This window comes from Corticium candelabrum, chromosome 18 (assembly GCF_963422355.1).
Source record: "Corticium candelabrum chromosome 18, ooCorCand1.1, whole genome shotgun sequence".
Lineage (NCBI taxonomy): Eukaryota > Metazoa > Porifera > Homoscleromorpha > Homosclerophorida > Plakinidae > Corticium > Corticium candelabrum.
The window spans coordinates 2,591,746-2,614,803 of NC_085102.1; the positions used below are offsets into that span (position 1 = coordinate 2,591,746).

Here is a 23,058-nt window from a genome sequence, read left to right on the forward strand (position 1 = left end):
CTAGACTACTTGTATACATCTTGAGTAAGTATAGTAATTATTATGTTGTTTGCATTTAAAATTGTAGAATTTGTAATGAATATTGAAATGTGTAGAGATTATTTCATGTATGTGTTTATACCAACTCGATTATGCTTAATTAATGAATATTGTGTATACATTATATGCTGTCATTTTAATTGTCTAGTGTTATCTGTTAATAAATTTGACATAGTAGTAGCTAGTAGTAGTTGTGAAATAGAATTAATTAATCAAATACCCAAGTACTTTGCACTTTTGCAACTGTATTATTAATTGCATAATATTTAATTGTGCACAGCAAATAAGTTTGCAAAATATAGAACACAATTTGATGTATGCAGTGCATGCAATAGTGTAAATATTGACAGGTAATGTATGTAGATCCATGTACCAAATTTCAAAAAAATTAAAAATTCGTGTTTAACCACAAAGCATAGTAATTATAAATCACGTTACCTGTCATCCAATATATTTGAAGGCGATTTGTGCCTAGGAAACAACGTTACGCAGACGACGTCGAAAACTGGCGCCCTTTTTAATACATCAGTGCATGTTGCTGCTGGAAAGGTGCGCAAAGAGACAGAAGTTCGTTCATGTCAAAATCGCAGTTGTAACGTGTGCATTGACCTGTACCAACGATCAGAAACAGGGCCGCTATTCTCGTACAGTAGGACCAGCGTTTTACGACGTTTACGTGACGTGTGATGACGTTTAGGTCACCGTATCAATGGAACAGGTAGCGACGCCAACCCCTCGCTCGCTTTCTTCATTGAATCTAAGGTCATATCCTTTGTTTGCACCCACAACAACGGAACGACGTTGTGGCGGTGGTAAGTGTGGCGTAGGCGTTTGCGCCGAAAACGGCGACCGGAACACTAGACAAAGCGTCCATTGTTTGCTGCACTCTGGTTAGTCCCTATGGATGGTTAGTGTTCACGTGTCATCAACCGCAAATGGAACAATGAGCCTCATCGTATAAAACCAGCAGATCAACCCGAACGACTCAGTGCGTCTGGCTCTAGCTTCTGTCAACACTCCAGTGACTATCTACACGGTCGAGAGCGAATTTCAGCGGTCGATAAAGTACACGATGGCTCGTCTGACCGTATTCTGCGTGCTACTGTTCTGTGTGTTCGGAACTACAATGGCCATCAAGAATCCGTTTCACTTCATTTGGAAACCCAACCATTGTGTTGAGGTATATCCCGCAAACTGCTTCGACATCTGCGGAAAAGGCCACTGCCTCAATCGATATAAATGTTGCCATAGAATTTTTTCCTTCTTTGATACCTTCTGTGAAGACAAACAGGAATTGCAGCGTCTATGTCTACCGTTTGTTTGCAAAAACAATGGAACACTGTTTCGTACGGTATGTGTATGGAAAGCTCGTTGGCTATGTGACGTTTTCATATGCTGATGTTGATTTAGCAAGCTAGCCATCACGGCCACGGCTACCATCATCGCAAGTTGTCTCTCTGTAATGAGCCCAAGCTAAAGTGCGCATGCCCGACCGGTTATTCCGGTGCTTGCTGTCAAAGTGAGATTGCGCGTGTGTCTGTGATAAAATTGTGGAATATGTTTTGATTTTTTAACTGCTGCAGGTCGTACCAATCACACGAACCCGTGCGCTAAGACGACGTGCAGTGTTGGCAAATGCGTTGTGATATACGGGCGTGCAGTATGCAAATCAGCAGGTTTGACCGGTCGCCTACACAGCTAGACGTAATCTTATGGTTGATATAAATTATTAGGTCGAGCAAGTATCAACAATACTGAGGCACCTACCTACTTCCACGAGACTGTCAATCCTGACATTGTTACTGAAGGTACAAGAGAAGATAATATCGAATTGGAAGCCACACCTTTTGTAGACGTAAACGAGGATTCTTACATCTCTACCGACAGTACAGCAGAAGAAGTTGCTACTGATGAACCTTCAGCAATATACTAGAACACTAATCACTGGTTGAAGAAGACGATGGTTACTACTAATGACCTATGAACGTCTAGCAACTGCATGGTACTTGATAAATAAGTGTAGGTGTTAGTGGTGTTGAGATTTTCTACGACTAGATGTGTTGTGCTGTGATCTGTTTCTAATATAGTGTGGCGACTAAATCTGTGTTTCCACCTTTGTTTCCACAACTATGATTCTCTCGAATTAGGAGCCTATCATAGCCTATGATCGAAAAGTGAAACGAAAATAGTTATAGGCACTGCGTTACTTCTCAATTAAGTTAAATCAATGAAGAAGCACAATGTGCAGTGTTCGCGTGCCATCAAGCATAATATACATGCGGGACTTTATTTGGTCACGTTTTTACGCATATGTCACGTGATCGGCCTACACTATTTACCTAGCGTTTCACGCGTTGGTAGTAAGATTTCGATTCATTTTTTATTTTGCAACCAACAGTTTAAAGCAGCAGGAGCTATAGGCACCACACATGCATTAATGTACCAAATTGATTTAGTTAATTAAGACGATTTTGACTTTGTCTCTATTTTTTAGGTATAACGTGACCGTTAATTAAGTAAATTACGTTAAACTATGTCTATATACATATTTATGTTTTGAAATTTTTGTTTTACTAATCATGTAACAAATGATTTATGTCAACGTTTGACACATGTGTCGCGTACTACAAATGTAAACGTTTATCTAATACATGTGATTGTAAACGTGCTGTGCTTGCGCAAATTACGTAAAAATTGCAGCCATGCAAGCTTTCTGAATTTGTGTATATACGTATACGTGCTGAAATTGCTCTGTACGATAACATTAGCCTCGTCCCCAGACTCTCTCGCGCTAGTCTTGTCCGGTGCCCGTATAAAAATTCCAAGCGCAAGAGAGTATCCCACCTACTTTGTCATATCTCAACTGCTATAAGTGGACCACCAAGTGTCACCCCCAACGTCATCAACTGTTACCCCCTCAACGTCTTCAAGTGTCTCGTATTCAAAATAAAATTAGCGTTAGAAATAATCCAATAAACGTACCACACGGGATGCCATAATCATTGTGTGGCATATCCAGCACTTGTAGACAACTGAAGCATGTTGAAATGGTAAGTCTATAGAGTATGCAGTGTTGATGACGGGTGTCGCCTAGGCTTGAAGTCTGAGATCTACAATTGGCGGAGTGATGACCTTCTACGTAGTTTACTTGCGGCCATTAGCGTTTGCGGGCAGACTAGACTCTGTAGCATAAAGCGCGCAGTGACAAGAGAAGAGGTTGATCTTGACATGAAACTACTGTCTGGAGGGTCAACTAGAAGCTTCCAGCGCTATTCTTTCGCGAAAAGATGTAGTTTTCATACTTGAATACTCTTCGAAGGCTAGACGGTAGTCTCATGTCAAGATCAACCCCTAGCTTCTCTTGTCATTGCGCGCTTTTTGCTGCAGAGTCTAGTCTGAGCGCAAACAGTAATGGCCACATAATAGATGCACGTTAGAACTATGTAGAAGGTCATTACTCTGCCAATAGTAGATCTCAGACTGCAAGTCTACACGACACCCGTCTCCAACACTCCATAGACTTACCTTTTCAACATGCTTCAGTTGGCTGCAACTGCTGGATATGCCACAAACACCAAACAATGGTCGTAGTATCCCGTGTGGTACGCATAATGGATTAGTTCTAACGCTATTTTGATTTTGAAGATACGAGACGATTGATGACGTTTGGGGGTGACAGTTGATGACGTTGGGGTGACACTTAGTGGTCCAGTTATAGCAGTTAGTAAGCAGATATGGCAAGAAGTGGGCGGGATGATACTCTCTCTCGCAGCTGGGATTGTCATACGGGCACCGGACAAGACTAGCGTGAGAGAGTTTTGGGACGTGGCTATAATACCACTTTCGTAGCTGTAATTTTAGAGCTTAGCTTGAAATCATACATCGACTTTACAAGCTAGGATTGATATTTGAGTGTAAACATGCACCTCTAATGTGTGTGTGTGTGTGTGTGTGTGTGTGTGTGTGTGTGTGTGTGTGTGTGTGTGTGTGTGTGTGTGTGTGTGTGTGTGTGTGTGTGTGTGTGTGTGTGTGTGTGTGTGTGTGTGTGTATGCACTAGTACCCTCAGCAATCGCAATCGCTACTAGGGTCAATATGAACAAACGTCACTTCCTGTCACGAGATCAATGACGTCATTGAAACGCATATACATCAATGAAACAGTTCGTGACGTTAACCTCTCGCTTGCTTTCGTCATCGAATCTGAAGTCATATCCTTTGCTTGCATTCACAACAACAGAACGACAAAGTGGCGGTGGTAAGTGAGGTCATGAGTTACGCGTAGGCGTGCGCGCCGGCCTCGGCGACTGGTACACTAGCTAGACAAAGCGTCCCTTGTTTGCTGCATTCTGATTAATCACTATGGATGGTCGTTGTCCATATGTCATCGACCGCAAATGGAACAATGAGCCTCATCGTATAAAACCAGCAGATCAACCCGAACGACTCAGTGCGTCTGGCTCTCGCTACTGTCAACACTCCAGTGACTATCTACACGGTCGAGAGCGAATTTCAACTGTCGATAAAGTGCACGATGGCTCGTCTGACCTTATTTTGCGTGCTACTGTTCTGTGTGTTCGGAACCACAATGGCGTTCAATATCAAGAGTCTTCTTCACAAGTTTTGGAAACCCAACGATTGCGATGAGCTGGTATCCCGCAACTGCTTCGACGTCTGCGGAAAAGGCCACTGCCCCATTAAATCTGAATGTTGCCACAAATTTTTTTCCTACTTTCGTCTCTTCTGTAAACACGAACTGAAATTCCGGCAGCGATGTCTACCGTTTGTCTGCAAGAACAATGGAACACTGCTTCGTACGGTAAGTGTATGGAAAGCTCATTGGCTACGTGACGTTTTGATATAGTGATGTTGTTTTAGCAAGACAGACATCACGGTCACAAGTCTCTCTGTGATGACCCCACGCTAAAGTGCGCATGCCCGACCGGTTACTCCGGTGCTTGCTGTCAAAGTGAGATTGAGCGTGTGTCTGTGAGTAACTTGTAGAATGCATTTTGATTTTTTAACTGCTGCAGGTCACAATACTGAGGCACCTACCAATGTTTTGTTTGAAACGTCAAGGCCGTCGGACTTCTTTCACGAGACCGATAGTACAACAGAAGATACTATGTTTAAAACAGAAGATACTGTGTTTACAACAGAAGATGCTGTCTTTACCGACAGTACAAGAGGAGATAATATCGAATTGGAAGCCAAATCTTTTGTATACGAAACCGGGAATCCTGACATCTCTACCGACAGTACAACAGAAGATACTATGTTTAAAACAGAAGATACTGTGTTTACAACAGAAGATGCTGTCTTTACCGACAGTACAAGAGGAGATAATATTGAATTGGAAGCCACATCTTTTGTATACAAAACCGGGAATCCTGACATCTCTACCGACAGTACAACAGAAGAAGCTGTTACTGATGAACCTGCGACAATATACTAGAACACTAATCACTGGTTGAAGAAGACGAGGGTTACAACTAATGGCCTATGGACGTCTAACAACTGCACTATACTTGATATATAAGTGTAAGTTTTAGTGGTGTGGAGATTTTCTACAACTAGATGTGTTGTGCTGTGATCTGTTTCTAATATAGTCTAACGACTGAATCTGTGTTCCCACCTCAGTTTCCACAGCTATGACTCCCTCGAATTAGTAGCCTATAATAGCCTATGATCAGAGACGAAAATAGCTATAGGCGCTACGTTGCTTCTCAATTAAGTTAAATCAATGAAGAAGTACAATGTGTACAGTGTTCGCGGCATCTAAACAGACGGGACTTTAATTCTGGTCACGTTTTTACGCGTACGTCACGTGATCGGCCTGCACTACTCTACCTACTAAGATTTCAATTTTTTTATTTTTCAACCTATGGTTCAAAAACGGTAGGAGTTATAGGCAACAGACATGCATTCATGTACCAAACTGATTGAGTTGATTAAGACAAGTTCGACCTTGTCTCTACTTTTTTGGGGTATAACGTGACCGTTAATTAAATGAATTACTTTAAACTATGTCTATATACATACTTCTGTTCCAAAATTTTACTTTTTATTAATCGTGTAAAAATGATTAATATCATCGTTTAATACATGGGTCACGTACTACAATATAATACATGTGATTGTAAACGTACTGCGCATGCTTAAATTATATAAAACTTGCAGCCATGCAAGCTTGCTGAGTTTGCGTATATACGTATACGTGCTGAAACTGCTCTGTACGATACTATCACTAATTCTAGCGCTTTGCTTGAAATCATGCATCGACTTTACAAACTAGGAATGATATTTGAGTGCAAACATGCACCTCTAATGTGTGCGTGCGTGCGTGCGTTAGTGCGCACGCGCGTGTGTGTTTGTTGTGTGTGTGTGTGCTTGTGTGTGTGTGTGTGTGTGTGTGTGTGTGTGTGTGTGTGTGTGTGTGTGTGTGTGTGTGTGTGTGTGTGTGTGTGTGTGTGTGTGTGAGTGCTAAGTAGGACGTAATATTTTCCATGCTAAAAACTAATGCGGTCAACATAACGATTCCTGAAATTGGGAACAATCTCAGCACGCTTGATGTTGACTTCGGAACACCAACAGTTGCTGAGCATGGGCAGACTGTAAAATACAATCTCGGCACAGGTGCAATCCCTGTACAGGAAACAGCGTTGCGAAACGTGAGTAATGCTTCTTGTTGTGGCATGCAAACTCACGTGACTAGTAAGAGCACCATGCATGGCTATTACAATTTTTTGGTAGACGGATTTAACTTAGGTAATTGAAGAAGCACAGTCCATGCAGATGCTTATGCCATGTGTAGTAAGGGCGTATGGCATACAGGCTTACGGCCATGCATGCATGCCTAGAATAAGATGGCTTGCCTCATCAGGACAGACGAAAGATGTCTACTAGAATATTATGACTATATCCTGTAGAGCCGACCAAGTAGATTCAATTACCACTGTAATCCTTACTAGTTTTGTCGTGATGATACGACCACGTTGTGTCTCTGTAGTAGTTGTTGGACTGTCCGAATCCTGTGCATTGCTACCCAGCCCATAGACCTTTTCCAACTGCTCAGTGTATCTGTACTTGACTAAACAGCAACTGGTAGTGACAGATGATGACTGCTTACCGTGACGCTAGCCCGTTTGTATAGTGTCTTGTGTTTAGTTAGGTGCACCACTACATGGAAGAAGAGGAAGGTGTCCATGATATCAACATGTTGGGCTTACTCTTGCCACGTGCAGCATCTGGACTATCTGAGCTGCCTGTCTCCGCCGGGAAAAGGAAACGTTTCAAGCTACATGTGCAGTTGTCTAGGCGTAAAGACAACAATGTATGCAGTTACACCATGGCAGCGAGTCTAGTAAACATATATGACCTTCGCCATCGCAGCGGTTTCTAACTCCTGTCTAACACCTGCATATGACCTGCACACATGACCTATGTAAATGGGTCATCTAGACTCACCCGACCACTAGTCTCGCGTAGCCAGACCCTTTCCCTGGCTATGCGAGACTACCCGACCATGTCCATGATATAGGCATCTTTGTAACATAGCTTGGCTAGCAGCCGGGGATCTAGCATTTTTTGCTTATCTGTCTAGTTTCAATTTTTCTTATTTTAATACATGTTTTCCCTTCGAACTTTTCGTATCCACTTCCCAAGTAACACTTTAGAACCTACGTAATTCCTGTGTACTTGTGTGCTAATATTTACATAGATATTTTATTCGACTTCACATGTTGTCGTTTACGTTATCAAGAGTCGCCTGAGTTGCACCGTGCGATCAACTCGAGAAACGTAATCAATTATAGTTGGCGTGGTGGTATCAAATCATATTAGGAAGTGCTCCACGCGGTTACAGTTCGCGTTTGCGGTTTTATGTATTGCCAAATACCGCGATCTAGCAAAATTTACAAGAGGATATAAAACCAAGTGGCATGCAGTGAAGATCAGTCTAGCGACAGAGCCTCACACGATTACAAGAAAGATGTCTCGTTGTGGTCTCTTGGTTCTAATGCAACTTTTTGTGCTTGGAGCGACGACAGCACGAAGTGAAGCAGAAATTAATGAGAAAGCGCCAGACTGTTTAGAGATCGATCGAAAATGTGGCAATACTTCTATGGCAGTTTGCGGGATCGTTTCGTGTACAGTGACGTATCATTGTTGTGATGGAGACGAGGATGGATCGTCCGAATGCTACGATATGAAGATAAGAGAAGATGTGCGGGTGGATGCTCCACTGCGCTGTGAGAACGGTGGAGTAAAAGTTCCAAATACTTTGGAAGTAAGACCATTAGTATCATTAATTAATTAATTAATTAATCCAAGGCGTGCATGCTTAGTCTGTCATTAGACGGACGGAATGCAGTGCATGTGCTCTTTGTTATCGCTGGTGTCAGGTAGCAGTGGCGTAGGAACTGTGGAGGTCCTCCGTTGATTTTGAAGCTTGACGTCATCAGTATTATTTGCTGGTTTCCTGTAAGGCAGTAGTAATTATTCAAATATTGGACGTTAAATTTAAATTAATAGATTTGGCCCACTTGCCATAATCATCTTTCTAAGCCACTAGTTAGCGTGCCAGATGTTGACAATCCCACGTGCCTGTCAATGTTTCCGTCCCCTTTCTAACAATCTTTAATGCTAATTATTTAGCATTTGCCATTATACGAGTGCAGCGACTGTTCAGTACACCTAGCCTAGCACACAAGGGTCTCTGAAAAAAGAATTTCCTTTTTTTAAAACTTTTTTATTGTGTCTCTAGTTTTGTAATACATACGGAAAAATACTTTTTTAGATGTAGAGCTCTCCGTGTTGGAAGCAATCGCGCTCTTCTTGTACATAGAGTTTAAGTACAGTTGAATTCTCCTTGCGCAAACGGCACTGACCGCGCAGAAACTGTAACATACGTAATATACGGGTACGTTGATAGTAGACCGAGAAAGATCTCCCCCGCTTTGAAGGTGCGAAGCATGTGCAGTGCACGCAGCGCTCCCAAGATGGAAGGCAACGCACGCGCAGCTATATACATCAGTCTAGCTTCCGACCGAGCAACATGCCGTTCTGTTTTTCACCCTATGCCGCCCAGAACCTTATACTGTCAAGGACGCCTCACGATGAAGGGTTGTGTGGTGCGGATCCCGGACGATGTCCCGGATCCTAGCCGTCGAGCGAGGGTACATCCGGGATTTCACCACTCTCCGTGACCAGACCTTTAATAATAGGCGGGCCGTACGACAAGAGACGACGTGAAGACAAGACCAGTGGATGTCTCAGAAAGGTAAGAATTCAACGCTTTATCTATAAAGGTACACTATTTCGTAAGGCTCAACGTTCGTCACACCATGTCTAGCTAGACATCATTATCCTACTCATTTTGAGTTGTTTAGGCTAATCACTCAGAAAAGTATCTGAGACAGATACAATTGTTTGAATATAGGTTTAACACCGTTAAACACTGTTGCAGTGCCATCTCTGAAGAGAGGCGCACTATATGCTCCCAACAACGTGACCTCCTGAAAAGACAGAAAGCAGAATTAATAATTTATTACTAATACATTTAATTAACCAAATAAAACAATAAATAAAATGACTAAATAATTAAAATAAAATAAATAAAATAAGTAAATAAAACAAATGAAACAAGTAGGTTACTGCACACCCATAGGAAATCAATTAATATTTATATATATATATATATATATATATATTAATGCAATGCCAGACTAAAGAAAATCCTTTTGCTTGAAAAATAATTTATATTAACCACCATACAATTAACTATATAATCGTAAATCTTCTCTATTGACTACATTTGGCTCGAAAACAAGAGGACACATGCTTCGCCACCCTCTAGATCCACCACTGATGCACAACTAACTTTCTATAAAAAGACCTTGCACATTAACATTGCTATTGCATTAAGTAAGTCATGAGTATAAATGCATGAATGTCGATAACTACAAAATGTGCTTGCGTACACAGGCTGGCAGTGCTAGTGGTGCATACGTCAAGCTGGAACCTCTCAATGACTACGAGTCACTAGAAGAAACGTGCCAATGTCCACCTGAATTCACCGGAAGCTGCTGTGAAAGCAGAGGCTAGACAATAGTTGCATATAGTTTACTATAAAACGCGTACAAAATACAATATTCTATGCTATTTATGCTTTTGTTTCGTAGAAAAGCCAGGCACGTGTGGATTGCCCGAGAGGTACTTTCAGTATTCTTCCAGGCAACAGTGTAAGAGTGACGTCGACTGTGAAGGAAAGAAAAAATGTTGTTGCAGATTTAATGGCCACGTCTGTGCCAACCCCGACTCTGAGCGTAAAATCAAAACAATATACAATATATGTAATTAAGTACATTCTATGTACTCTTGCTGTAGATCCTTGTCAACGTGTAGACTGTGGACCAGACCGGGCCTGTAAACGTTCTCCTTACAATTCCATCTCTATTTCTCCCAGTAGTCGTATTTCAATCTCTTCATCTTATCAAAAGAGTCTAGGAGTCGAGTGTGCACCACTTGGTAAGCTAAATCTTACTAACTTATCCACATTTTTGTATAATTTTTATTTTAGTGAGACCGGGGGCTTGTCCCTCTGCTGAAAGGCGACCGTGCCCGTTTTCGAACTTTCTCTGTGATAACGACTCGCAGTGTCGTGCTGGTTGGAAATGCTGTAATATACCGTGCGGACGTGAGTGTAGGAAAGCGTACGTAAACATTAGCAAGTGAGAATGTGGATGCTCTCAAGTTTGTGTCTCGAACACAATGCAACGTGCTTCAAGTGGTCAACCGCTCAATGCTAGAATTGGGTTAAAACGGAAGACAACTTTGACTAAAACTAATTTTAATTTAAACAGTTTGCAAGCATATAGTCTCGATGCCAGACCACTTTTTGCACGTGAGAGGGCGGGAAGAGCGGGTGAGAGGGCGGTGTTACAGTAATATGTGTTTCCCCGGGCTACAAGTTTCTCCACACACATATCCCTAGTGTTTTGTGTGCCTCCGCTAATACATCAGTAAATATCGTCGTTGTTCTACACACACACACACACACACACACACACACACACACACACACACACACACACACACACACACACACACACACACACACACACACACACACACACACACACACACACGCGCGCACACGGACGCACACACACACACACACACACAACACACACACACACACACACACACACACACACACACACACACACATACACACACACACACACACACACACACACACACACACACACACACACACACACACAGCACAGAACTAATATTAAAGTAATGATAAGTGTACTGTACTGTAAAACATACTACATACTCAGTACAAACTTCTTTGATTTCGTTAGTTCGTCTGGATACTCTCCATTGACTATATACGCGACAAGTCTCTCATATTGTTTCTTATCCATAGAGCGCGCCAATTTTAAACGTTTGGAGCATGCGCTCTGTCGTGTCTTTGATGTAGACAGACCAGTGGTATGTCTGCGAGGGAGGGGAGAGGGAAAGGGACAAACAAAACACTAGAGATGTACGTGCGGGAAAACTTGTAACCCGGGGAAACACATATCACTGCATGTAACAGTGGGAGAAAAAGAGCGCATTTCTCTCCCAGCTCTCTCTCACGTGCCTTCTCCGACCACTCACGTGCCAAAAGCTGTCTGGCACTGAGGCTAGTAAGCATATTTATTAATGAATTAATTAATATCAGACACTTGTTTGATAACGCAATGTGCATTTTCTAATATGTTGACATTCGCTAAAGCGGAAACTGAAATTGGCTTTAACGTTTTATTAAAATACTGCATTATTAAAAATTTAATAAATAGTATTTATAGTTTAATTATTGAACAATATGTACAGAATTATTGCAAGATCTTGGTGAAAGACGCTTACCAGCTAGGTGAAAGTTACATATGACACCATGACGAAAACAAGACATGACGATAGCTCTGGAATTTCGCCATGTACAGCGTTCCCAGCAGTAATTTTAATATATAAAGAAAATGATTTAAACCTGACTACATTAGTCTAGTTACGACCGCTTGCTCTCAACTCAGTATTCACCGCTAGTTGGTTAATGGCAACACAAAAATATCAAAGAAACTGTATCAGATCCTCCCCCGCCGTCTGGATGTCGAGAAGATGGAGGTGCTAATACACTGCTACATGGTTAGGATACGATCTGTTGTATGGCGGAGAAAGCAGCGCAACATTGTGTGGTTTTTGTAGAGGATACTCAAAAACCGCAAAAGCATTAGGCGTAGTCTAGAGGTACACCATCCGACGCAGCATTGTGTGGTTAGGCCATGCCCATATCTAGCCGCTAATGTAAGTGGGGGAGCAGGTGCTTGGGGTGTGAATGTACACCATCCCTGCGTTGATCACATGCTAACTAAAACAATACACATGATTTCCGTTTTGTGGTTTTGTTGTGGATGTAAGACAGACTATAGAGGATATAGGATAGACTATACGGGGTATATAAATACGGAGGCAGAAGCGCTGTTAATCAGTCTAGCTAGGAGAAGCTGAGTATAGCAGTGTAGCAGAATGGTTCTCTCTAGTCTCCTCAATCTGATACTTTTCTCCGTGTGTGGAGTCGTGATGTCTCGAACTTTTGTACCAGAGCCAGAGTTCACTAGACTACCAGCAATATGTCGTCCGGTTGACACAAATGAATCCAGCGTTGTGTGCGGGATCTTTGCGCGCACGATGACGTATCACTGTTGCGGTGGAGACGTAAAGAGAGTATCGGATTTATGCTACAATATGACAAAGACGGAAGATGTACTGGTGGATGTTCCACTGCGTTGTGAGAACGGTGGAACAAAAATTCAATGTTCACGGCAGGTAAGAGAAAAAATTATATATAATTTCTTCAGCTCTGTAGGTATTTGTAAGTCGTAGCTACAGTATTTTATACGATAGGGATCAAAATGGTGCTTGTCAAATTTAGGGTTCTCTAGGCTTTGAGTTTGATCATGCATTAACGTCTTTGATAAATATATTTTCTATTGAAATAAATAGGTGCCTGGATTCAACTGTGGCGAAAGTACACTATTTGAAAATTGGTCTGGACATGCATTCATGGCTCGACCAACCTGACCGGCTCCGCCGTCCTTGTATTGTCTAAATTGAGTAAACTGAGTTAGCAAACTGGCTTTTCTGTAAATTACTGATTGCACTAGAAATAAATCTCTAATCGTTTTGTATACTTTAATAAACATTTTATAAATAGCTTATAGTACCAACTATACAAGCTACTACATTAAATTTATGGCGTCATTTTGATGCATGCTTGTCAGAACTAAGACTTATTAATAGGCATTCTTATCAAATTTTTGGCTTAGGATTTCTATTAGAGAACTATACGTACTCTAAATTTTTGTTCTTGACAAAAATTCAAAAGAAGGGAAAAGTTACAGTTAATTAAGTGTGCTGTATTAATCTCCAGGTTGCGAGCGGTGATCAGCTTGACGACGGTGAGTCAGAAACAATGGATGAGCCTGTGTCGGAAAAGTGCGCATGCCCACCCAATTTTACTGGACGCTGTTGTGAAAAACGGTTTAGCTTACTACGTCTACGTTTGTTATACTATCTAAGTCACAATTTCTTTAGAAAAGAAATACCGACCTGTCCTTCCAATTCAAGAGATGTTCCACTAATGGTGCCGAATCCCTTTTCAAATGGCTGTACTGATGACCAAGACTGTCAGGGAAACAAAACATGTTGTATAAGTTATCACGGTTTTCCTGTGTGTATGGACCCTAAACCGGAAGGTATAGAGAAAACAATCAACACTAAGATACTGTATTGTGCTTAACTTTCGTTTAATGTGCTGCAGATCCTTGTAAGGGTGTAGACTGCGGACCGAAACGTGCATGCAAGCCTTCTGAAATCGGTCATCATTTCGTCTCACCGTATATACGCAGTGTTGCATTTGAATGTGCTCCTTTAGGTAAGCTAAACGTGAATGATGTCAGATGAACTTGTCTATGCAATTTTTTAATTTCTTGACTGTAGAGAGACCTGGTATGTGTCCCCCATTCTACGACGATATTGCAGGGAGGTGCATTGGTTATCCAAACCCTTGTCGCGACGATTCGCGGTGCAGTGTTGGCGAAAAGTGCTGCAGGTCATTTTGCACCGACGAATGTACTAAATCTTTGCCTGAAGGTAAACACTCCTCAGTCATGCAGAGTGAATGTGTTTTGTGTGACTAACTAATGTAATGTAATTCTAGTGGCCGATCCGTGTGCTGCTGGAATATGCGGAAAAGGCTACGACTGTGATGTAGAAAAGGGTGAAGTCATTTGCAAGATACGTTGGTTCGATTCTTGACAGACAAATGAGCACGTTGTGACTAAATGGGATAGTATATATTATATATCTCACGTGTTAGTCTGATTGCTGAATCTGTTGCATAACATAACTAAGTCTAAAGTATATGCATTTTGTATTCGAGACGTTTAGATAGACCAGTACTCGGTCATTGCCAACTCGTGTTTGTGTAACTCGTTGACAACTTGTCTTTCAAAACAAGCTTTTTATGTTACCACGAGCAGTTTACTGAACGCTGTAATCTGTATTTTGTGTAACAATCATAAATATAGCTAGAGAACTACTTTACAAAATTCACAACCATCGCTAGGCAGGATCTTTCCGCTGTGGTGGCTCTTTCTTTTGTCAAAAACTTAACAGCTTGGTGAAAGATGCATGACGTTCTTACAGAGAACTGAACCAAAAACGAGGCACATGACAAGCTTTGGAATGCCACAGCGTTCTCTTAGGTCACTAAGGTTACCTGACAACTCTGGACGACATTACTGATATCAATGACTTGATTTATAAGAGAGTATAACCACAACAAAAGAGAAAGCACTATCTAAGCAACACAGCTACAATGATTTAGTCAAATAACAGCGGCCGAACCCATTCGTCCACTGCTGAGTTCCCGTATGTCCTAACATCCTTTTCCATAACATAAGTAGTTTCCTATCTAGCAACACAACCTAATTACTTGTTACGTGGTACTTTTTAAAAATCGGCAAATATCTTACTTCCGGTGACTTTTGGAAAGCCTTCTACTCTTACTGTCTTTTCTTCACTTGGTTGCTCGAAAGTATATATAAATGCTGTTTTCACCTTATAGGTCTTGCTCCTCATGTGCTGATTTCTCCATTTCTTTACTAATTTTAGGCTTACTTACTACTGATTCTTCGTCCTCATCTCAAAAATTCTACTGGCTGCATGATTTCTTCGTTAATTTCAATTGTTTTCGGTTACGCCTGTATAGATTGTACCATCTCATACTCTGATTGGCATCGCTCTCCGACCTGCCCTCTATATAGCTTTCTTTCATGACTCTTCTCTTTTCCCGCCTACATAATTGTTGTACAATGAACGTATACTAGCTATACGTCCCTGACGTCTACAGGTTTCGTAAGTTGTTTGCATTTTTGTTGTAACCCTTTGCTTGTGTCTCTGTTCGTTTTACTTAGATGTTATTTGAATCACGTGCTGCACAACGTGTGGTTTTTAGTAGTTCTTCTCTAGTAGGTAACAATATGTTTGTTCTTCTGCTACATGAATAGTCGTTGTGTAGGACTTGAGTCTATTTCCTTCTGTGGGTGCATTTCTGAAAGTCAATTAATTAAGAGAGAGAGAGCTATGGGTCCTGTTTTGCAGCAATTGCTTTCCTCATTAGCTGTTTGATGACTTCCGTCAAGCAGAGCTGGAACGCTAGTTCTACAACTCAAATAATCAGCAACTCCTGAAACGCTACCCAACAACCCCTCGGACGCAATCAAGCTGGCTCATTGGTTAGAAGCGCCTTGTATTTGGCAACTGCTGCTTTTGGTTGCAACATTTTCTGTTGTGAGAGAAACATAGGTGCTTTGCAGTGGTTAAATAATTATCTTGTGGGCCAACGTCGGCTAAACGGGCTAACTCTGCTTTATTTCTCACAGGCGTAGGAAGCCGTGGGATTTGGGGAGCTAAAGCACCGCTATATCCTTGCTCAGTGTAGGAATTGAAATTTTCTGTGCCAGTAACTGTTGCAAATTTGTTCACGGTTTGGCAAACAATGTGGTTTTTTCTCTCTTGATGAAATTTACGGTACAGTCCCTCCCCACTCGTGAACATCTTCCTACGACGCTGTTTTCACTACAATTGTCAAGTTTACTTTCATTGATGTTATCAAGTGGTTCTTTATCAAGTATCCGCGGCGAATTGTCTGCCCAGTGACTATTTCTGAACAATTCAATATGTCTGATTAAGAAGAAGATGTAAAGAGTACCCTGCAAAAACACAGTTAAAGACAGCATTTCCGTAGAGTTAGGATTGGCATTGTGTCTTTGCCTTTCCTTGCTTCTATCACTTTAGTAAACGTTATCTAGAGTAATTGAATATGTTTCCACAATTGTTCTGCAATAGCATATTATGTTATCTTAAGTTTCAACAACCGCTGCTATACAGTTGTCAATGCTTTCCAACTAAGCTTTTAATTTATATGTAGGAAATTATTGCATAATTAACTAAGTGATTGATGATAGGCACAATTATAGCATATAATATGCATGTAAAGCGGTTTATTAGGGTCGACATAAACATTAAATGGATCAATACAAACTTTCAGCTTCATACAGCTGTCTTGGGAAAAACACTCCCATGGCCAGTCTGGTGCCGGGGCCGCACGTGCATAAGCTACTCAACTAAAAAATCTCACTTACTCAGTCATATCAAACTCATTACCGTTCTTACGTAGACTCAATGCCAGACCACATTTTGCGCGTAAGAAGGCTGAAAGGGCGGGTGAGAGGGCCGTAAGAAAGAGAGCGCATTTCTCTCCCAGCTTTCTCTCTCACCCGCCCTCTTCGACCTCTCACGTGCCAAAAGCGGTCTGGCACCGAGGCTAGTAAGCATATTTATTAATCAATTAATTAATATCAAGCAATTGCTTGATAGCGCAAAGTAGATTTTCGAAGTGGTTTGATATTGGCTACAGCTGAAACTAAAGTTGGCTTTACGTTTTATTTAAATACAGCATTCCTAAATAATTATAAAAATATTATTTATAGTTTAATCATTAAACAATCTGGACAGTATTAAAGAAAGACCTTGGTTTCTGGCTCCCACGGTTGCTGCACCTATGTACAGAGATTACACACACACACACACACACACACACACACACACACACACACACACACACACACACACACACACACACACACACACACACACACACCAAACAAAGCAATTACATAAAATTATACGTCTATGTAATTGCAATACCAATTAAAAACAATAAATCAAGAGTACATACGTATACATAGCAGATTTTGCGGTTTCCGGTTATACATAGTTTGTTTAATTAATGTAAAATCTAAGCATATTGCAAACTAAGGGCTTCGTCACACTTGAAGCTCATTAAACCACATTCAATCGGCTTTGCAGAAAATGTGAATTGTATGCACGTTGAATGTGTATTGAGCCATTTTACACTCTATGATAACACAATCCACATGTACAGTACATGCCTACCCGTGTAACGTGCGTCAGAACCAGCGGTTATCATGCTGTAGTCTCTTCGCGAAGATGGTTTCCTATCTTTGGTTACAGTACGTCCATCTGAGCATAGAATAAAGGGAGAATGTAGATCTACTACTGTCTATTGTACCACATGAAGAGGCGTGGTGCACGTGCAGCGGCCAACGCGCATCTAATCCAATTCAGACCACTTATACGTATGTGGATTGAGCGAATGCACATGTAAAGCGTTTTGACGGCCAATCCGCATTATGTGTAAAATGCCAATGGCGCTATGCACATTAGTGCTCATTCAATGCGCTTTGGGCGGTATTCTGAAAATGGCCAAACCCCATAACTATAGTATCGCCACTATTGTACATGCAGCCGTCTATTTTGTAACTATATCTATTAAGACCTGCCATTATGTCGGAGCAAGAGTGTGTGGCGAAGAGATTTGATTTTTTTTACTTGATGTTTTCGTGTTGCCGCTTTATTGATAAACGTTGCATGAATACTGCGGTGTAATTACGTAGATATGTTTGTAACGATCGGGTAACTTTAGCTAAAATGTTATTCTGATGGGGACACTGTGGTATTCTGTCTTGTCGATCAAAGATCCTGTCGGTCTCATTAGTAGACACGGCTGTAAGTGGGAGGATTTAGCTACGGTTGGTTACAATGGTTTCTAGGTATAGGCTTACATGAGAACGACATGATCTTTTCGTTCTGGTGGCTCTTCCTTTAGCCAAAACACTTACGTACCAGCTTGGTGAGAGGTTCATGACACAATGACGTTGTGTAGAAAACAGGACAGAAAACAAGACATGACGATCGATCTGGAATACATACGCAATGTACAGCGTTCCCATTAGTAATTAAATAGACAAGGTTACCTCACTACTCTAAGTTAATTAGACGAACGCTTGCTCTTACTGTAGTATTCACCGTTAGTTGGTTAGATGTCAGCACGAAAACATCAAAGGAACTGTACCAGACCCTAACTCCCCCGCCGTCTGGATGTCGAATAGGTAGACGGGCTGCATGGCTACGCGAAGCTAAGATACGATCTCCAGTATGGGGGAGAAAGGCAGCGCAACAATGTGTGGTTCTTTAGAGGATGCTCCTAACCGCAAAAGCAGGAAGTATCAGTAGGCTAGTACGTACACTATCCGACGCAGCATAGTGGGGCAGTCAATTGGGGTCACATGCTAATTATAATCACACACTTGATTTCCGTTTGCGGTTTTGTTGTGGATGTAGGATAGACTATAGAGGTTATAGGATAGACTATACGAAGTAGATAAATACGAAGGCAAAGCGTTGTTAGTCAGTCTAGGTAGGAAAAGCTGAGTATAACAGTGCAGCAGAATGGTTCGCTCTGGTCTCCTCAATCTGATACTTTTCTCCGTGTGTGGAGTCGTAATGGCTCGAACTTTTGTACCAGAGCCAGTGTTCAATGTACCACCGACAATATGTCATAAGGTTGACACAAGTGAATCCAGCGCTGTGTGCGGTATCATTGCCCGCACGGTGACGTATCACTGTTGCGGTGGAGACGTAAAGAGAGTATCGGATTTATGCTACAATATGACAAAGACGGAAGATGTACTGGTGGATGTTCCGCTATGCTGTGAGAACGGTGGAACAAAAATTCAATCTCTACAGCAGGTAAGCGAAACAATTATATCTACAATTTCCTCAGCTCTGTATGAATTTCTAAGTTGGCCTATCTGATAAATAGATCGATCAGGCTGTTGTCTATTCAACCAAAAAGTGTTCTAATTTACTAAGGCATGCATAGGGAGTTAATCGAGTTTGACATGCACGATGATAACTGTTATCGATCTTCTTCAGGGGCTGGGAAAGCAAATTGCAAGCGGCCAGGCCTAACGTGCGTTAAAAGGCGCTATTTGACGTAATAGCCCACATGATTTGTCTGCGTAGACATTTTGTCTTGAAAACCAAGAGCAGGGCATCATGCATAGTGCAGCTTGAATAGATTATACGGTCGAAATCAAACGATGCTTGTCAAATATAAATGTTATAGGCTTTGAGTTGGACAATGCAATAACGTCGTTGACAAACATATTTTCTATTTAATTGTTTATTTTCTAAACAGGAATTAGGCACCTGTTGTCCATTGGCGAGAGTACACATTTTGAAAAGTGGTCCGGCCATGGCCTGACCAGCTCTGCAGTCAGACTGTCTGTGTATTGTTTAGATTCAGTAAGCTGAGTTAACAAATTGGCTTGTCTGTGAATTACTGATTGCAATATAAACAGATCTTTGAATAATTTCATACACTTTAATAAAGATTATATAAATAAATTATAGTACAAACTATGCAAGCTAGTAATTTCAAATTTTAAGGCGCCATTTTATAAATTCTAAAGCTTAGTTCGAAAACTATACGTACACTAATATTTGTGCCTGAGTAAAAATTCTACAGGAGAAAAACGTTACAGTTAAATGTACTGTACTAATCTCTAGGTTGCGAGCGGTGATCAGCTGGACGACGGTGAGTCAGAGGCAATAGATGAACTTGTGCAAGAAGAGTGCGCATGCCCACCAGAATTCACTGGACGCTGTTGTCAAAAACGGTTTAGCTTACTACGTCTAACTTGGACTTATTGTACTATACAAGTTTCAATTTCTTTAGAAAAGAAATACCGGACTGTCCTTACAATCCACGGGAACCTCCAGTACACTTATGGAATCCTTTTTCAGACGGCTGTACTGATGACCAAGACTGTCAGGGAAACAAAACATGTTGTAGAAACTATTTCGATAATTTTCCTGTGTGTATAGATCCGGAACCGGAAGGTACAGACAAAACAATCAACATTTAGACACTGTATTGTGTATAACTTTCTTAATGCGCTGCAGATCCTTGTAAGGGGGTAGACTGTGGACCGAAACGCGCATGCAAGCCTTCTGAAATCGGTCACCATTTCGTCTCACCGTATCTACACAGTGTTGCATTTGAATGTGGTCCTTTAGGTAAGCTGAACGTGACTGATGTCAGATGAACTTGTATATGCAATTCTTTTCAATTTCTTGACTGTAGAGAGACCGGGTATGTGTCCCCCATTGTACGACAATATTGCAGCGATTTGCAGTAATGATCCAAACCCTTGTCGCAACGATTCGCGGTGTAATGTTGGCGAAAAGTGTTGCAGTTCATATTGCTTTCCCGCGTGTACTAAATCTTTGCCTGAAGGTAAACATTTCTCAGTCATGCAGAGTGAATGCGTTTTGTTTGACGTACTAATGTAACGTGATTCTAGTGGCCGATCCGTGTGCTGCTGGAATATGCGGAAAAGGCTACGACTGTGATGTAGAAAAGGGTGGAGTCATTTGCAAGATACGTTGGTCCGATTTCTTGTCAGACCAATGAGCACGTTGTGACTAAATGGGATAGTATATATCATATATTCCACGTGTTAGTCTGATTACTGAATTTGTTTCAAACATGACTAAGTCTAAAGTATACGCGTTTTGTATGCGGGACGTTTAGATAGACCAGAACTCGGTCATTGGTAACTCGTGTTTGTGTAACTCGTTGACAACTAGTCTTTCACAACAAGCTTTTTATGTTACCACAAACGGTTTACTGAACGCTGTAATCTGTATTTTGTGTAACAATAACAAATATAGCTAGAGAACCACTTTACAAATTCGCAACCATCGCTAGGCAAGATATTTCCGCTGTGGTGGCTCTTTCTTTTGTCAAAAACTTAACAGCTTGGTGAAAGGTGCATGACGTTCTTACGGAGAACTAAACCGAAAACGAGGCACACGACAAGATTTGGAATGCCACAGCGTTCTCTTAGGTCACTAAGGTCACCTGACAACTATGGACGACATTACAGATATCAATGACTTGATTTATAAGAGAGTATAACCACAACAAAAGAGAAAGCGCTATCTAAGCAACACAGCTACAATGATTTAGTCAAATAACAGCGGCCGGTACCCAGTCGTCTACTGCTGAGTTCCCGTATGTCCTAACATCCCTTTACCATAACATAAGTAGTTTCCTATCTAGCAACACAACCTAATTACTTGTTACGTGGTACTGTTTAAATATCCGCAGATATCTTACTTCGGTTGACCTTTGGATTGCCTTCTACTGTTACTGTCTTTTCTTCACTTGGTTGCTCGAAGGTATATATAAATGCTGTTTTCACCTTATAGATCTTGCTCCTCATGTGCTGATTTCTCCACTTCTTTTACTAATTTTAGGCTTACTTACTACTGATTCTTCGTCCTCATCTCAAACATTCTACTGGCTGCATGATTTCTTCGTTAATTTCAATTGTTTTCGGTTGCGCCTGTATAGATCGTACCATCTCATACTCTGATCGGTCATTGTAAGATCGCTCTCCGACCTGCCCTCTATATGGCTTTCTTTCATGACTCTTCTCTTTTCCCGCCTACATAATTGTTGTACAATGAACGTATACTAGCTATACGTCCCTGACGTCTACAGGTTTCGTAAGTTGTTTGCATTTTTGTTGTAACCCTTTGCTTGTGTCTCTTTTCGTTTTTCTTAGATGTTGGTTGAATCACGTGCTTCACAACGCGTGGTTTTAGTAGTTCCTCCCTAGTAGGTAAAAATATGTTTGTTCTTCTGCTGCATGAATAGTCGTTGTGTAGGACTTGAGTCCATTTCCTTCTGTGGGTGCATTTCTGAAAGCCAATTAATTAAGAGAGAGAGCTATGGGTCCTGTTTTGCAGCAATTGCTTTCCTCATTAGCTGTTTGATGACTTCCGTCAAGCAGAGCTGGAACGCTTGTTCTACAACTCAAATAATCAGCAACTCCTGAAACGCTACCCGACCCCTCGGACGCAATCAAGCTGGCTCATTGGTTAGTAGCTTCTTGTATTTGGCAACTGCTTCTTTTAGTTGCAACGTTTTCTGTTGTGAGAGAAGCATAGGTGCTTTGCGGAGGCTAAATGATTATCTTGTGGACCAACATCGGCTAAACGGGCTAACTCTGCTTTATTTCTCACAGGCGTAGGAAGCCGTGGGATTTGGGGAGCTAAAGCACCGCTATATCCTCGCTCAGTGTAGGAATTGAAATTTTCTGTGCCAGTAACTGTTGCAAATTTGTTCACGGTTTGGCAAACAATGTGGTTTTTTCTCTCTTGATGAAATTTACGGTACAGTCCCTCCCCACTCGTGAACATCTTCCTACAACTCTGTTTTCACTACAATTGTCAAGTTTACTTTCATTGATGATGTTATCAAGTGGTTCTTTATCAAGTATCCGCGGCGAATTGTCTGCCCAGTGACTAATTCTGAACAACTCAATATGTCTGATTAAGAAGAAGATGTAAAGAGTACCCTGCAAAAACACAGTTGAAGACAGCATTTCCGTAGAGTTAGGATTGGCATTGTGTATTTGCCTTTCCTTGCTTCTATCACTTTAGTAAACGTTATCTAGAGTAATTGAATA

The 23,058-nt window shown here is 41.3% G+C and overlaps 4 protein-coding genes across 5 annotated transcripts; all 4 read left to right on the forward strand.

Moving 5' to 3' along the window:
- The first annotated feature begins 1,001 nt into the window (after nt 1-1,001).
- Nucleotides 1,002-2,139, forward strand: LOC134193970 (adhesive plaque matrix protein 2-like). Its single transcript, XM_062662846.1, has 4 exons — nt 1,002-1,390; nt 1,450-1,558; nt 1,623-1,715; nt 1,773-2,139. The coding sequence occupies exons 1-4, from the start codon at nt 1,112-1,114 to the stop codon at nt 1,970-1,972; spliced, it is 681 nt and encodes a 226-aa protein (XP_062518830.1). The 5' UTR covers nt 1,002-1,111; the 3' UTR covers nt 1,973-2,139.
- A 2,338-nt stretch (nt 2,140-4,477) lies between these two features.
- On the forward strand, nt 4,478-5,659 carry LOC134194190 (uncharacterized). The gene is made up of 3 exons (XM_062663115.1): nt 4,478-4,856; nt 4,916-5,006; nt 5,071-5,659. Exons 1-3 carry the CDS (start codon nt 4,572-4,574, stop codon nt 5,490-5,492), a joined length of 798 nt encoding a protein of 265 aa, XP_062519099.1. The 5' UTR covers nt 4,478-4,571; the 3' UTR covers nt 5,493-5,659.
- A 6,920-nt stretch (nt 5,660-12,579) lies between these two features.
- On the forward strand, nt 12,580-14,527 carry LOC134194075 (neurogenic locus notch homolog protein 2-like). Of its 2 annotated transcripts, XM_062662978.1 has the most exons (6): nt 12,580-12,913; nt 13,518-13,627; nt 13,682-13,842; nt 13,908-14,021; nt 14,087-14,239; nt 14,307-14,527. In XM_062662978.1, the coding sequence occupies exons 1-6, from the start codon at nt 12,614-12,616 to the stop codon at nt 14,402-14,404; spliced, it is 936 nt and encodes a 311-aa protein (XP_062518962.1). In that variant the 5' UTR covers nt 12,580-12,613; the 3' UTR covers nt 14,405-14,527. The 2 variants fall into 2 exon arrangements, with proteins under 2 accessions (XP_062518962.1, XP_062518961.1); XM_062662977.1 differs by having other exon boundaries at nt 13,518-13,842.
- Nucleotides 14,528-18,947: 4,420 nt separating this feature from the next.
- LOC134194215 (neurogenic locus notch homolog protein 1-like) lies at nt 18,948-21,259 on the forward strand. Its single transcript, XM_062663141.1, has 6 exons — nt 18,948-19,264; nt 20,087-20,196; nt 20,256-20,419; nt 20,483-20,596; nt 20,664-20,816; nt 20,884-21,259. The coding sequence occupies exons 1-6, from the start codon at nt 18,965-18,967 to the stop codon at nt 20,991-20,993; spliced, it is 951 nt and encodes a 316-aa protein (XP_062519125.1). The 5' UTR covers nt 18,948-18,964; the 3' UTR covers nt 20,994-21,259.
- The last annotated feature ends 1,799 nt before the right edge of the window (nt 21,260-23,058 follow it).